The 16,496-nt window shown below is 39.3% G+C and overlaps 1 protein-coding gene across 1 annotated transcript in view; it reads left to right on the top strand.

The window, feature by feature from the left end:
* LOC115626072 (ATP-binding cassette sub-family C member Sur) overlaps nucleotides 1-16,496 on the top strand; it is an 84,561-nt gene that overhangs the window by 6,906 nt on the left and 61,159 nt on the right. Inside the window, 2 exon segments of the mRNA XM_030521324.1 lie at nucleotides 10,904-11,166; nucleotides 11,243-11,418. Of these exon segments, the coding sequence (XP_030377184.1) occupies nucleotides 10,904-11,166; nucleotides 11,243-11,418 (439 nt within the window).

The following is a 16,496-nucleotide window of genomic DNA, read 5'->3' as shown; positions in this document are numbered from 1 at the left end:
TTATATATTTTAGAGCAGCATTTATATTAGATTTTCAGGCAATTTCCACTCACAATTTGTTTTGCCTGTTTTTGAGTTCTATGTTTTAAATGGCAGCATGACATTTTCCATACTGCATTGAGTGCTGAGCATTAGTCTTTAAATGCCTTTTTTCGATTCCGTTTAATCCTAAAACGCTTGCAGCACTTTTTACGAATACATGAATGGGAAAATAAATTTTTTATTTTTTTTTTTTTTTATTTTTTTTTTTTACATATATACAATTTATTAAACTAGTTTTCTACTACCAATATGGCAGCTTAAGCTAGTTGAAAGTTAGGGAATACAAGAGTTGTCTATAGTAAGCATCTATAGGACGCACTTATATCTATGTACATATATACAATATTTACAATGTTTTACATGAAAAATGATTATATTTTATGATATATACTATGTATTTTATACAAGGGCTCTTGTGGGGAGATCCTTTGGATGGCACTTCTTCAATCTTCTCTTCTTAGGTTTGGACAGGAGCCGCCTCGCTAGTGCGTTGGGGTGACTGCCGAGTCGCTTCTCGTAATTGCTTGCGTGCATTTGAATGACATCGCCAACCTTGGGGACACATAAGTCTCTTTCGATGTCCCTAGTGCGCATATACCAGGGAGCGTTGCATATTTTTCTGAGTATTTTAGCTTGAGCAACTCTTATTTTGTTTAGGTTTGAAGCAGCGGCAATGCCATAAATTGGTAGCGCATACTTCCATATTGGACTTAATATGGACTTATATACTGTCACCTTACTGTGCAGGGACAGCTTGTTGCATGGTGCAAGCAGCCATGCCATCTTTCCGGCTTTCGCCATGACCGATCGCTTGACCATTGTTGTATGCTTGCTGAAGTTGAGTCTTCTGTCCAGAATTACACCAAGATATTTGTGCGAATTTGTATGACTGAGCGTGGACCCCAACATTGTGATATCTCCGCATGACGACGGCCTTGTTGTAAATGTGACATTCGCACACTTGCTGGCGTTGATACCAATGTTCCAATTCAGAGCCCACTTCTCGAAACTACTTACATACTGCTGTAAGGCTTCCGAAGCTACATCGATATCTCTGCTTCTGGTAAGCACCGCAGTGTCGTCTGCGTAAGTAGCTATTAGTGCGTCATCCTCGTATACTCCAATGATCTCTTGCGGTGCAGGCATATCAGCAGTAAATAATGTATACAGGGTAGGACCGAGAACACTGCCTTGGGGCACTCCTGCACAAATTGAGCGCCTCGTGGATTTCACTCCATCAACAGCAACTCTGAAGCTTCTGTCCCTTAGAAAGCTTTCGATGAGTTGAAACAATTGAGGAGTTAGCATGCCTTTCAATTTGCAGAGGAGACCATCATGCCACACTCTATCAAAAGCTTGTTTAATATCCATAAACACAGCCACTGAGTACATCTTTTGCTCCATGGCTTCCAGGGCGAAGTTGACCACACGGTGGAGCTGTTCCGGTGTTCCGTGACTTCTTCGAAAACCAAATTGCCATTTTGGAATTCTGCGCGTCACGGCTTCGAGCTGGAGAATCCGGTCCAGAATCACACGTTCCATCATCTTCCCGAGGGCAGGTAGCAGACTAATCGGCCTATATCCATCTACTTCAGTATGCTGTTTCTCTGGCTTTGGAATCATCGTAATTAGCGCCATTTTCCAGCAGTTTGGAAAGTGCCTCAGCCTGAGTATGTTATTCATGAGCAAGACAATATACAGCAGAGCCCTTGTGGGGAGCAGTTTCAGCGTCCTGTTGTCTAAAAGGTCTTCTCCAGGCGCTTTTTTTACCTTTAGATTTTTTATCTGCTGTACCACTTCTTGAAGTGTAACTGGGCTTGCAGGCAAGGCCATTTGGAATGGCATCTCCAGCCTAAGCTCGACTACCCTTCGCCTATCTTCTGTTGTAAAGTCAAAAGGCTTAAATCTTTCCTCTAGGCTGTTTGCAAAGATTTCAGCTTTCTGCTGACTGGAGTAGCTCCATCCACCTGTAGGATCCTTAATTGGAGTCTTAGGGATGACCAGCCTCTTAAATCGCCTCGTAAGCTTCCAGAGCGAGTAATTAAATGATGCATCTGGACCAGCACTTTCCAATATGTCATCAATTCTGCCTTGTCTGATTTTAGCAAGCTCTTTTTGCAGTCGATTGGACAGTCTTTTGTAGATTTGATGAATGCGAGTATCTCCAGTTCTAGCATATTCTTTCCTGACTCTTCTTTTCAGGCTTAAGAGCGCAGCAGCCGTTGGTGGTAGACTAGCTTGACTATGTTGGGTTGGCAAGCGTAAAGTTTTCGGTGCAGCAGAAGACGCAGCCAGTGAAATGTTCTTCATGAGGATTGATATCGCGTCTTCGATATCCTCTGGGCTGTTAATTTCGACGTTCAGGTTAATTCTTCTTTCGAGATCGGCTTTAAAAACATCAATACGGGAGCCAGGTGGTAGAATATATTCCCTCTTGGGATTATATTGCGGTGCATGATGTAGCGTCGCTACTACTGGAAGGTGATCCGATGCGAGCTCATATTTTGTTTCAACGGTGAGTCTGTTTAGGGCAATCCTGTTGACAATAAAGAAGTCTAGTGCAGAGGGGTTAAGCCGTGTGTTGTAAGAGTAGAAAGTTGGCTCTCCAGTAGCAAGAACTTGGCAAGTAGTACTAGCTATGGCCTCTTGCAAACACCTTCCTCGCCTGCAAGATCTGGAATTACCCCACCATTGGTGTTTTGCATTAAAATCACCGCCTACAATAAACTTATCTCCTAAGGTTGCAAGCAATAGATCAAAGTCGGCCCTGCACCAAGCTTCATTGGGAGGAAGATACAGGGAGGAGACTTTGATGCTTCCACCATTCGTCGGTATAGTTACGCTGGCCGCTTGGATGCTTGTTTTTAGAATTGGCTCATTCTGTGAATGAGCGATACTTGATCTAATGATGACTGCAGAACCACTTTTAGCGGTGCCACTAGGATGATTAGCGTAGTACTGGTCGTATCCTGGCAAATATGCGTTCAAGCCAGGACGCATATGCGTTTCGGTTATTAACATGATATCGATCGAGTTTGAACTTAGGAAAAGCCTGAGTTCATCATTGTTTTTGACCAGGCCCCGTGCGTTCCATAATCCGATTTTTAACAGCGGATTTAACATTTGGATATTAGTTTTTGTACCAAGTCACGGAAGGCTCTATTGGAATCCATATTTTCCTGTATGAGCTTATACATTTGATCCATTCTTGCGTTTAGATCTAAAATCGCCTTTTCCAGCATACTAAATTTGTTGTTTAGATGCCAATCTTCGGCGGAACTGTGTGATCGGGGCGAGTTTTGGTTTGTTGGCGCGCTGGTACGTTTTTCTCCAATTGGCCTAGCTGCATCAGCATAAGAGAAGCCACTCTTAACAGTAGAGTTTGAGATAAACTGTACTTTAGTGCCTTGGTTATTTGGGTAACTCCTATTGCTACCGATAACTAGTCCATCTTTCGGCAACCTCACAGCTGGCTTAAGTTTTTTGGCTAGATCAATTCTTACCTTGCAGCCTCTGAAGCTCGACATGTGGTCTTCGCCGCAATTAGCGCATATAAATTCCCCATTATCATTCAGGTTACATGATTTTGAGCCAGTATCATGGTCCCCCGAGCGGAAAATAAATTGAATTTCTATCATTTATCAAATGGTAATGCTAAACAAAAAGCATGAAGAATGTTTAAGGTGTGCCAACACGACTTTTGAATACCCTGGACCCACCGCAATATCGAAATAAACCGACAAATTATTTGTAACTAGATTGATTATGACGCAGATCGTTGTTATGGCAGCTATATTAAATAGTGCCTCAATTTTTATGATCTTTAGAATATTATGAGTCCCGCACTGCCCAAACGGTCCAAGATAGAAAACTAAAATTTGGGCTCAAGTATCCTATCATAGTTGCAGAAGGAACATTTGGAAAATATTACCTCCAAAGGGGGGAAGCGAGCTCCAAAGTTTGTTTGAAAAATCCGAATTTTTCAACTGATCGATTTAAAACTTGGTTTCTAAAATCAATAAAATAATACAAATAAAACAGCATACTCGGTTTTTATAGCCTGTACACAAAGGATAACAGGCTATACTAGTTTTGTTATAAAATCTTTACAGGCAAAGTAGGTTTTATTTTAAGCTTGATATCTGGACCCCTCAATTCCACGGGAGCTATATAAAATAATGAAGATATATATGGTTTGAAATAAACTTGCTCCACAAATGAATAATATAAGTCTATACACCAAGTTGGATGTCCCTAGCTATTATAGTTCAAAAGTTATCGGTGTTCATACTGACGGATAAGTGGAGCATGCCTATATTGATGACAAGGTGCCATGCTGATCATACTATATGAACCTATATCCAGCCTTTGATCATCTGGAATTTCAACTTTCTAGCATACCCTTTAATACTTAGAGTATAGGGTATAAAAATGAAACGACATAGGTTGAATACAGATTCCCGCAGACAAATTATGTACGTGTGCACCATTTTGCAATCAACAACTATTAATTTTCAATGCAACAAATGTATAAAGCAGCTGCTCTGCACGATATAAAAAGGGCTGTAAAATATATACGTACATGAAAATAAAACAAATTTCAACACTTGCGGGCCACAAATTTTTGGATTCTTTTCATTGCTGTGTAGCATTTTTGAAATATATCAAAAAAAGAAAAGGCTGGTATAGTAAGCTGCTGGCAATGCACATTTAAAAAATTGAAATCAATTATTCATGCATTTTTAGAACAGTCAAAAAAGTAATTAATATGTAAGCGTCAGTTTCCATTGCTCGTTGGATGTTCTTCGTCTGTTGCGACGGGCCGATTGTCAAGCCGGCATTTTTCATTAAATTTATAGATAAAGTCTGCTCCCAAAAAAGGAGAGATACAATAAATAAAGATGAGCGCGTTCTCTATGCCCATTTATATATAAAAAAAAATGTATATATAGGTATATATTTGTAAAAAATGCAGCCATCGTGCGCTAAAAAATTAAAATCAAGCCACAGTTGCGACACAGAAGCCCAGACTTTATGCTCTGGCGCGCCACTGCGCCAAATTGTATGCAACAGTATTTGCAATAAATAATATTTCAACGGCAATGCAGACGCAGGTTAACTCTCTGACTCGGCATCGCCTGGGCCTGGGTCGGGTAAGGGCCTGAGTGGGATTCTGGGAATGGCGGCATGTGTAGAAGTGCAAATGTGCTCTCCATACGCCAAAAAGTATGCAACATTTTTGCACATCATTAAATATGTTTTGTGTGGATGTGTGAGAAGTGCAGGTTGTGCTGCCATGCTTGAGGGCGTCAAAGCGAGTAAATAGTGTGTGAAAAGCTCAACCAAAGTACTTTGCTTGGAGTCGGATTTTTTTTTGTTACTGATATATTCAACTAGCTTTAGAATGCCAACTAATTTATCATTGGCGTAACATTCAAATTAATGAGGAGGATGGTGAGGACATAAATAATGTTAAAACAAGACAAAATATGTTTTACGTTAACCTCCAGAACGCACCCAACGTTGCTGAGGCACTAAAAATAACTCAAATTGGTAGACACAGGGTTACAATATCAAAGGCCAAACAGAGTAAAGAGCTGGTACAATGCTTCAGATGCCAAGATTTCGGGCACACGAGGAACTATTGCCTTAAAAAGCCGGTTTGCGGTAAATGCTCGGGGGACCATGATACTGGCTCAAAATCATGTAACCTGAATGATAATGGGGAATTTATATGCGCTAATTGCGGCGAAGACCACATGTCGAGCTTCAGAGGCTGCAAGGTAAGAATTGATCTAGCCAAAAAACTTAAGCCAGCTGTGAGGTTGCCGAAAGATGGACTAGTTATCGGTAGCAATAGGAGTTACCCAAATAACCAAGGCACTAAAGTACAGTTTATCTCAAACTCTACTGTTAAGAGTGGCTTCTCTTATGCTGATGCAGCTAGGCCAATTGGAGAAAAACGTACCAGCGCGCCAACAAACCAAAACTCGCCCCGATCACACAGTTCCGCCGAAGATTGGCATCTAAACAACAAATTTAGTATGCTGGAAAAGGCGATTTTAGATCTAAACGCAAGAATGGATCAAATGTATAAGCTCATACAGGAAAATATGGATTCCAATAGAGCCTTCCGTGACTTGGTACAAAAACTAATATCCAAATGTTAAATCCGCTGTTAAAAATCGGATTATGGAACGCACGGGGCCTGGTCAAAAACAATGATGAACTCAGGCTTTTCCTAAGTTCAAACTCGATCGATATCATGTTAATAACCGAAACGCATATGCGTCCTGGCTTGAACGCATATTTGCCAGGATACGACCAGTACTACGCTAATCATCCTAGTGGCACCGCTAAAAGTGGTTCTGCAGTCATCATTAGATCAAGTATCGCTCATTCACAGAATGAGCCAATTCTAAAAACAAGCATCCAAGCGGCCAGCGTAACTATACCGACGAATGGTGGAAGCATCAAAGTCTCCTCCCTGTATCTTCCTCCCAATGAAGCTTGGTGCAGGGCCGACTTTGATCTATTGCTTGCAACCTTAGGAGATAAGTTTATTGTAGGCGGTGATTTTAATGCAAAACACCAATGGTGGGGTAATTCCAGATCTTGCAGGCGAGGAAGGTGTTTGCAAGAGGCCATAGCTAGTACTACTTGCCAAGTTCTTGCTACTGGAGAGCCAACTTTCTACTCTTACAACACACGGCTTAACCCCTCTGCACTAGACTTCTTTATTGTCAACAGGATTGCCCTAAACAGACTCACCGTTGAAACAAAATATGAGCTCGCATCGGATCACCTTCCAGTAGTAGCGACGCTACATCATGCACCGCAATATAATCCCAAGAGGGAATATATTCTACCACCTGGCTCCCGTATTGATGTTTTTAAAGCCGATCTCGAAAGAAGAATTAACCTGAACGTCGAAATTAACAGCCCAGAGGATATCGAAGACGCGATATCAATCCTCATGAAGAACATTTCACTGGCTGCGTCTTCTGCTGCACCGAAAACTTTACGCTTGCCAACCCAACATAGTCAAGCTAGTCTACCACCAACGGCTGCTGCGCTCTTAAGCCTGAAAAGAAGAGTCAGGAAAGAATATGCAAGAACTGGAGATACTCGCATTCATCAAATCTACAAAAGACTGTCCAATCGACTGCAAAAAGAGCTTGCTAAAATCAGACAAGGCAGAATTGATGACATATTGGAAAGTGCTGGTCCAGATGCATCATTTAATTACTCGCTCTGGAAGCTTACGAGGCGATTTAAGAGGCTGGTCATCCCTAAGACTCCAATTAAGGATCCTACAGGTGGATGGAGCTACTCCAGTCAGCAGAAAGCTGAAATCTTTGCAAACAGCCTAGAGGAAAGATTTAAGCCTTTTGACTTTACAACAGAAGATAGGCGAAGGGTAGTCGAGCTTAGGCTGGAGATGCCATTCCAAATGGCCTTGCCTGCAAGCCCAGTTACACTTCAAGAAGTGGTACAGCAGATAAAAAATCTAAAGGTAAAAAAAGCGCCTGGAGAAGACCTTTTAGACAACAGGACGCTGAAACTGCTCCCCACAAGGGCTCTGCTGTATATTGTCTTGCTCATGAATAACATACTCAGGCTGAGGCACTTTCCAAACTGCTGGAAAATGGCGCTAATTACGATGATTCCAAAGCCAGAGAAACAGCATACTGAAGTAGATGGATATAGGCCGATTAGTCTGCTACCTGCCCTCGGGAAGATGATGGAACGTGTGATTCTGGACCGGATTCTCCAGCTCGAAGCCGTGACGCGCAGAATTCCAAAATGGCAATTTGGTTTTCGAAGAAGTCACGGAACACCGGAACAGCTCCACCGTGTGGTCAACTTCGCCCTGGAAGCCATGGAGCAAAAGATGTACTCAGTGGCTGTGTTTATGGATATTAAACAAGCTTTTGATAGAGTGTGGCATGATGGTCTCCTCTGCAAATTGAAAGGCATGCTAACTCCTCAATTGTTTCAACTCATCGAAAGCTTTCTAAGGGACAGAAGCTTCAGAGTTGCTGTTGATGGAGTGAAATCCACGAGGCGCTCAATTTGTGCAGGAGTGCCCCAAGGCAGTGTTCTCGGTCCTACCCTGTATACATTATTTACTGCTGATATGCCTGCACCGCAAGAGATCATTGGAGTATACGAGGATGACGCACTAATAGCTACTTACGCAGACGACACTGCGGTGCTTACCAGAAGCAGAGATATCGATGTAGCTTCGGAAGCCTTACAGCAGTATGTAAGTAGTTTCGAGAAGTGGGCTCTGAATTGGAACATTGGTATCAACGCCAGCAAGTGTGCGAATGTCACATTTACAACAAGGCCGTCGTCATGCGGAGATATCACAATGTTGGGGTCCACGCTCAGTCATACAAATTCGCACAAATATCTTGGTGTAATTCTGGACAGAAGACTCAACTTCAGCAAGCATACAACAATGGTCAAGCGATCGGTCATGGCGAAAGCCGGAAAGATGGCATGGCTGCTTGCACCATGCAACAAGCTGTCCCTGCACAGTAAGGTGACAGTATATAAGTCCATATTAAGTCCAATATGGAAGTATGCGCTACCAATTTATGGCATTGCCGCTGCTTCAAACCTAAACAAAATAAGAGTTGCTCAAGCTAAAATACTCAGAAAAATATGCAACGCTCCCTGGTATATGCGCACTAGGGACATCGAAAGAGACTTATGTGTCCCCAAGGTTGGCGATGTCATTCAAATGCACGCAAGCAATTACGAGAAGCGACTCGGCAGTCACCCCAACGCACTAGCGAGGCGGCTCCTGTCCAAACCTAAGAAGAGAAGACTGAAGAAGTGCCATCCAAAGGATCTCCCCACAAGAGCCCTTGTATAAAATACATAGTATATATCATAAAATATAATCATTTTTCATGTAAAACATTGTAAATATTGTATATATGTACATAGATATAAGTGCGTCCTATAGATGCTTACTATAGACAACTTTTGTATTCCCTAACTTTCAACTAGCTTAAGCTGCCATATTGGTAGTAGAAAACTAGTTTAATAAATTGTATATATGTAAAAAAAAAAAAAAAAAAAAAAAAAAAAAATTTATCATTAGGTTAAAAAAGTGTATTAAGTGTGCGATTTCAAAGCATTTTATAAGTCATAAATACAACTAACAAGTGGTTTCGTGAAACTGCCAAAGATTTTAGTAGCTTCTTGGAGACTTCTCTTCTGAAAGAATCTTCTTTTTTTATTTATTTAATGAAAGACTGATCTTAAAATTAAGTCTTGACTATGTGTTTACCATGTATATATGTATTTATATGTAATAAGTCTTTTATCATTTTGGTTTTACGGTACAGCGCTTTATCCCGTTGCAGAATAAATGCTTTTCCTTTAAGATAATTAAGAAGGAATTCCTTAATTAATGATTATTCTTATTAAATGTCAGGAACGATCACTTTTTGTAGATAAATCTACGTTTTAAATCAAAATATTATTATTTTATAATTTATTTAAAATGTAGACTTAAGCGATTATTATTATTATTAGATATTATTAGATATTATAATTTATTATTAGATATTGGGTTTTATTTCGTTAAATCGTCTAATAAGAAATGATCGCTTATATTATAAGATATTAGATTTTATGTTGGACTCCATTTCGTTACATCGTCCGCGGATTAAATTGTTATTAAAATTACTATAGTTTATACATTATTATATATTATATATACATTATCATATATTAATTTTTAATTTAAAGCTAAGCAAAGCTTCATAAAGATTCTCTTCGCACACCTCAAATCTGTGTTCTGAACGTGATTGCCGTACAAAAAACTTTATAAAATGTGGCCAATTAGACAACTGCAACGCAGAATAACTAGGCAACATAAACACTCAAAGTTAATTGTGGCAATTAAAACAAAAACACTTACGTTAAGACACCAACATCACCCACTCACTGCTTTCTTGCGTTGTTGCTTCAGCGCAGATAATTAAAAAAATATATATTTGTTGATATTGTGTTTATGCGGTGGCTTTTGTTTGTGAAATACAGTAAAAACTCGTTATGAGGCTTACTTTTAAACAGAATAAATTGCACTTACTAAACAATCGTTCGGAGTTCGTTAATGTGACTGGAATACATAAAATATATCTTCTTTCACTATTGGGAAGCTACACTATCCCCGGTTAACATAGGCTCTATTATATATGCAAAAATGATCGGAGTCCTTAATAAAACGCCAATAATGTAGCCCAATTTGTACAAAAATTACCAAAAAAATTCATAAACGGGATGCTGTTAGTTCAGAATCATCCTCGAAATATTGTGCCACTTTAAATAAAATTATTAAAAAGTCCACAGACAAAGAAAAGATTACAAATCGTTGGACACCGTGACTAATATCAAATACCCAGTCCGTTACCCACAGGAATTCTTAAGTTCTCTAAACCCTTTTGGACTGCCGCCACATAAATTGAAGCTAAAAATTGGAATTGCAAGCATGCTTTTGAGAAATTAAAGTCGCTGAACTGATTTGTCAATCCCATTTAAACGGCTTCTAATTCGGATAAAGAAAACATCTTTTCGTTAAATATTAACAAGTTCCAAGCCAATGTAGGGATCGACCCACGAAAAGATTGTTTATTTAAAGGATAGTAAAACCATCGATGAAATCGATAGTTTTCAGCTCTATTGTATATAAATTTTAGTTTTATAATAATGTATAATTGTAATAGAAATAAAATAATTGTTTATACTTATAATGCCAAACTTGGATTTGGCCTTGGGTGGCTGCGATTTTCGTTATAGCGAAGTACGACTGACTGAATCTCTATCCGTTCCATTGCAGGTGCCATAAAACTCTGTTAACATTTCATAATATACGGGCAGCTGTGTCGCTGCTGCTCCTGGCCATTAATAGCCTGGAGGTGGCCCGCAGTCTGTTGCCGCAACGGCATGTCGAGCAGTTGAATCGACTCTTCGAGCAGACCGACGAGCGGAATGTTTTGATTGTCATTGGAACGGGAGCGGTGTGGAACGCTTTTGCCGCCAGCCTGTTCACAATTATGCAAATGTGCTATCATCGTTTGGTGGAGCGCAAGAAGGCGGCAGGTGAGTGTGCGATAATTGCTTAGTTAAGTGTTTTTCCTATTCAGTCCATCATTTGTCTTTTTTTTAATTTCCACAGGGTTTCTGTACTTGAGCTTGGGCTTGGAAGTGTTGATATTTGTGCTGCGCATTGACGAATTGGCCGAATTGGTTTACTACGAGGATATGCTAGAGTTGGAAATGTTCCTCGCGTGCTCGACAATGTTGAGCTTAATAGGCCTGGCCACCATTGACGGATACACCATTTACAGAGAGGTATGTGTGTGGCTCAAATGCATGAAAAATTAATATTCAATCTGAAATACCTGTTTCGCAGGTTTCAGAGATGAAACATAAAACTCATTTTCTTCGTTTTAAACAAGGGCAGCCCGAAATGTACTTATATACTTTGGTACAAGTATATAAGTACAAGTATATACAAGAGAGAACGCTACAGTCGAGCAAGCCCGACAGTGTAATACCCTGTACCCAGGTAAACTTCCGTCACTGAGTTATATGCGCCCATAGCAGCAGCAAAAAGAGGAAGAAGAAGAGCGAACTTGTTGCTGCAGTTTGGTGGGGTTGTACTGGCGAGAATTTGTTTCGCTAATAACTTTTCTTAGAAGTAGACAATTATATATAAATTATGTGTGCGAAGTTTGGTTTAGGTAGCATTTAAAATGTGGACGCTATTGACGAAATTCTGTCGCGGGGGAAGGGGGGGAAAATTAAAAAAAATAAAATAAACTCGTCCTTTCTCGGACCTAGGAGAATCTGGATACCAACTTTGGTTATTCTAGCTTTTATAGTTTCTGAGATCCTCGCGTTCATCCAGACGGACAGACGGACGGACGGACGGACATGTCTAGATCGATTTCTCTCGTCATGCTGATTCAGAATATATATACTTTATGGGGTCGGAGATGCTTCCTTCTGCATGTTACATACTTTGCACAAACCTAATATACCCTTTTTTACCCTACGGGTACAGGGTATAAAAAATGCATGATCCCGCGAAACGAACTAGTATACTACCCTTGATCATTTTAAGTATTTCAAATATAAATACCAAATCAAATTGTTTTAAATATGAATTCGTCAAATAAACAACAATTGAAACGAGACATACAATTTGTAAAAAAATCACAACTCTTCATTTCTAGTTGTTTAATTTTTAGCAAATTGTTGAGCTGATAGTCTATAATATTTGTAGAAACAGTGGAATACATATAGGTATATTGAGTCAAAACAAAAATAGTGCTGAGAACTGCTTTTTGGTGGACTTTAAGGAAAACTGTGTTGGAAAATGCTTGATCATTGATATTGAGAAAAATTGTGCTGGGAGTGGTTTGAAGTTTTATAATTGAACGCATCTTTAACATAAATTAGCTGAAATTGAAAAAAGTTTATTCGAATGAATAAAGAAAATAGTTCCGATTGATAATACAGTTTAGCCCATTCCTTATAATTAGTTTTACATTAGCAAACCTATATACACATTTAATATTAATGTATGATGTTTGATTGAACTAAAACCTTACTTTTCATTTCCATTTGTTGATGTATTGTACTTTCTCGCTGGAAGCACTCACAGCCACTGCCACAGCTGGCATTTTGTAAAATCTCATTACATATTAACATAACAAACACAAGAACTGTTTAATATTTAAGCAACCAAAGTACCACAGAAAGCAGGCAAGTAAGCAGCAAAGCAAAGCGCTCAAGAAACCTTCACTCGTTGTGTCTCTTCATGCTTGACATTATTTCCGCTTGAGACCGGAAATCCAAAGTTGCCACACAGGACACACACACACACACACAGAAACAACACACATGCACATACTGCCAAAACAAACAACAACCGCCGCATAGCAATAAGCACACCAAAGTAGCAAAGCAAATAAAAACATTAAAGTTACATTAGACGATTTCGGTCTGCTTACCTTTTTGGCTATGCAAAGAAAAGCGACTGCAAAAAAATATAGGGAATATAAGAGAGTATACAGAAGAGTGAAGGAGAGATAGAGGGAGAGGGTGAGCGCATGGCTAGCATATAAAAAACAGCACTTTAGTGGGTGGACAATAAATGTTTCGCATTTAGGCGCTCCTTACAATGCGCTGGTCGTTGCACTAATACCATTGCATACTTCAAGGCGAGCAGCTCGTGAGCACATCAGCAATGCGGTCAAGAAGGCGATTATGTTAGGGTACAAAAAATGAACAAACAAATATTAATACTGTGTGGTGTAGTGAGTTAAAAAAAGGGTGGGGCTTGGAAATTATGGACTTCTTTGGGTATTACAAGTATGTTTCTTGTGATGTAAAACGTTGCTTTCTTTAAACTTAGATGTATTTCCTTTCACAGCATTAGAATATCCTTTAAAAACTCACTTAAATCACATTTAAACTTGTTAAAAAATTAGAAAATTGTGAGCCGACTCTAAAAGCAATGTTTTGTTTTTATTACCATTATGGTATATACATTAAAACTAGTAGCTCTTTGAAAATCACGAACCGGATGCTGCGGCACTGACAAAATGCCGCTCCACTTTGCGAGTTACGAGTATTATTTTCCGCCAACATCCCAATGCAAAGAGAGAGGGTGAGTGAGAGAGGGAGAGGTGGAGTAAAAGAAGAAATAGCAGAGAGAATCTAATTTGCGCGCCGCCATCCTGTGCATAATTTTGATAAAGGAAGTTGCTGGGTTGGGGAAGTGACAGGGGGGTGGGGGAGTGGGGGTGAGCGCAAATAATGCCATGCCACGTCGAGCGTTAAACCCAAAATGCAAGCAATGCAACCGTTATTGTTGTTGTTATTATTCTCGTTGTTGCGGCGGAAATGGGGAAATGTGCAGTGCAGAACAATGCAGTGGTGTTGGGTTAAAAAAATCACTGTCTGTGATGCAATCGCTGTGATTGGAAATGTAAACTATGATTATTTATTTACTAATAAAGCGACTTAAGTATTTGTGTGTGTGTCTTCGAATATAATATCTTTTTCCAACACTACTGCTTACTACTTATAGTTAAAGCTATGTTATTATGTCTATTCTGTTATGGTCGCTTATAAAGAACTCCTAACATAATTGTTACCCTTACATAGGGAAACTATATTTGCTAAACTAAAGTCTAAAGTATTACGATTATGAGCTGTTTCTCTTCTTAAACAATATGTAATACAATTGCTGTTAGAGCTTGCTGTTATTGCTGTTCAGAATCGACTCTTTTCATATTTTGCTGCAAATGCTAAAGAAACATTGGAATTTCTGTTATTTCGATCGCTTTTAGTAGTCACTGTTATTGTTAATTGGATAACAGATGAAGATGCTGTTGAGAATTGATTGATTTTATATTCAACTGCTAAAGTTAAATAAATACTGCAACTGCTGTTAGTAGTCGCTGTTATTGTTCCTGTTATTTCGATCGCTTTTCGAAGTCACTGTTATTGTTAATTGGATAACAGAGGAAGATGCTGTTGAGAATTGATTGATTTTATATTCAACTGTTAAGGTTAAATAAACACTGCAACTGCTGTTAGAAGTCGCTGTTATTGATCCTGTTATTGCGATCGCTTTTAGAAGTCGCTGTTATTGTTCCTGTTATTGCGGTCGCTTTTAGAAGTCGCTGTTATTGTTAATTGGATAACAGAGGAAGATACTGTTGAGAATTGATTGATTTTATATTCAACTGCTAAGGTTAAATAAAAACTCACACATTGTACCAGCTGTTAATTGTTATTTTAAACAAAATTGTGCGGAAACGTTGGTAAATTAAATTTTTATCTAGCAAACAAAGCCCATTTGCATTTTTGATATTCTAAGGACTCTTGTATGGCTTGAGATTTTGTTTTATTAGATTAAACAACATTGGGAAATCATAGTAATCGCATTCATATCATGGTGGAATAAGATGCAGTTTTATTTTTGTCTTCATTATCATATTCTGTAGCGAATTGGCCTACAGATTTAGCCATGACACGATACGTTGACATTTGCAAGGAAGTATTTAAATCATGCGTTGATGGTATGATGATGGTAGCGATTCGGATAGAGTGATACTCAGGTCAAACCGACAGATATATTGTGATTAAGAAATCACAGGATTCCTCATCACTCGAACTGAGTGCAGCGTTATTCGCATTTGCATACTTCTGGGCGTAAAATTAGCTGAATAAATATAGTCGAACTAAAGCGAAAGTGAAGCGACAGCCGGCAGTCAGCAGTCAGCAGGCAGCACTCGGCAGCGATGACAATGCAAAGGTTTATTTAATTTAACAGGGGATTAGTTATCCAGTAAAGATGCAGACAGAGAATGTGGGGTAAGTGTTGTGGTAAGGGGGAGGGGATGTGCTTGTGGGATTTTAATATGTTTACATTTTAATTGAGGTTAAGCGCAGATTTGTTACTCAAAGCTTTTCGCTACTCAAATATTTTATTTATGTTAGTTTTGGCCAGTTTCGCTGCTTTTGCATACTTTAAGGCACTAACTGTTTGGATATATGTGGTGTGTGTATGTGTGTGTGTGTGTGTGTGTATTTGCTTGACCACATGCCAGCGGCAAAACAAGTGTCGGACGGGCGAGTGCCACAAAAACGACTACTTTAGAGGCGCTTAAGTGCAACAAATGCCACAACAACTGGCAACTGGCAGCGACAACAAAAGAGTGAGCAAGAAGAGCGAATGGGAAAAGGCCAAAAAGAAAAGCGTACCAAGCCAAGCAGCCAAGCGAAGTGCCATTGTTAAGGCGTTGGGTAACACACACAAAGAACGTGTTACAACCAAACAACAACAGCAACAACAATAGCGGGCCAGCTACAAGCATAAAACCAACAGCAGGCAGCAACAAAAGCATTGCAAGTGGCAAGGACACATGCAAGCGGCCACAAAATGGCGTCGTGGCGCAGAAAATAAAAAAATGGAAGATGCAAAAAAAAAAAAAAACTATAGCAAGACAAATCCGTGGGCAAAACTTAAGCAACTTGTGTGTGTCGCTTAGCTTAGGCTTTTGAGTTATAATGCTACGAGAGTAGTTGTTGGAGGGCGATGTTTGCCTTTAAGTTTTGTGTTTTTTCTTTTCTTAGCGGTTTGACTGAGCATGTTTTGATGCGTCTGGTTAATCATGAACTAAGAACAGCAATTGCTCACTTTTGCTGAGAAAAATTGGGAACTTTTGAGTCGTGCGGGTTCTATTTTTGTAGCCAGGCTGCTAGTTCTGAAAGTTTGTATGTGATCTTAATATCCGATGTTGTTTGTACTTCACAAAATTGCTGGTAATTTCAGTGGCATCTATATTGCAATAATTTCTATTAAGCTTCAGATAATATCATGAGGCAATATACAAAAGTTTCTTTATAAT

This window comes from Scaptodrosophila lebanonensis, unplaced genomic scaffold, assembly GCF_003285725.1.
Source record: "Scaptodrosophila lebanonensis strain 11010-0011.00,11010-0021.00 unplaced genomic scaffold, SlebRS2 tig00000080-arrow-pilon, whole genome shotgun sequence".
In the NCBI taxonomy this organism is placed as follows: Eukaryota; Metazoa; Arthropoda; class Insecta; order Diptera; family Drosophilidae; genus Scaptodrosophila; species Scaptodrosophila lebanonensis.
The sequence above is the reverse complement of the archived record's forward strand: the minus strand, read 5'-3'. Positions and strand labels throughout refer to the sequence as shown.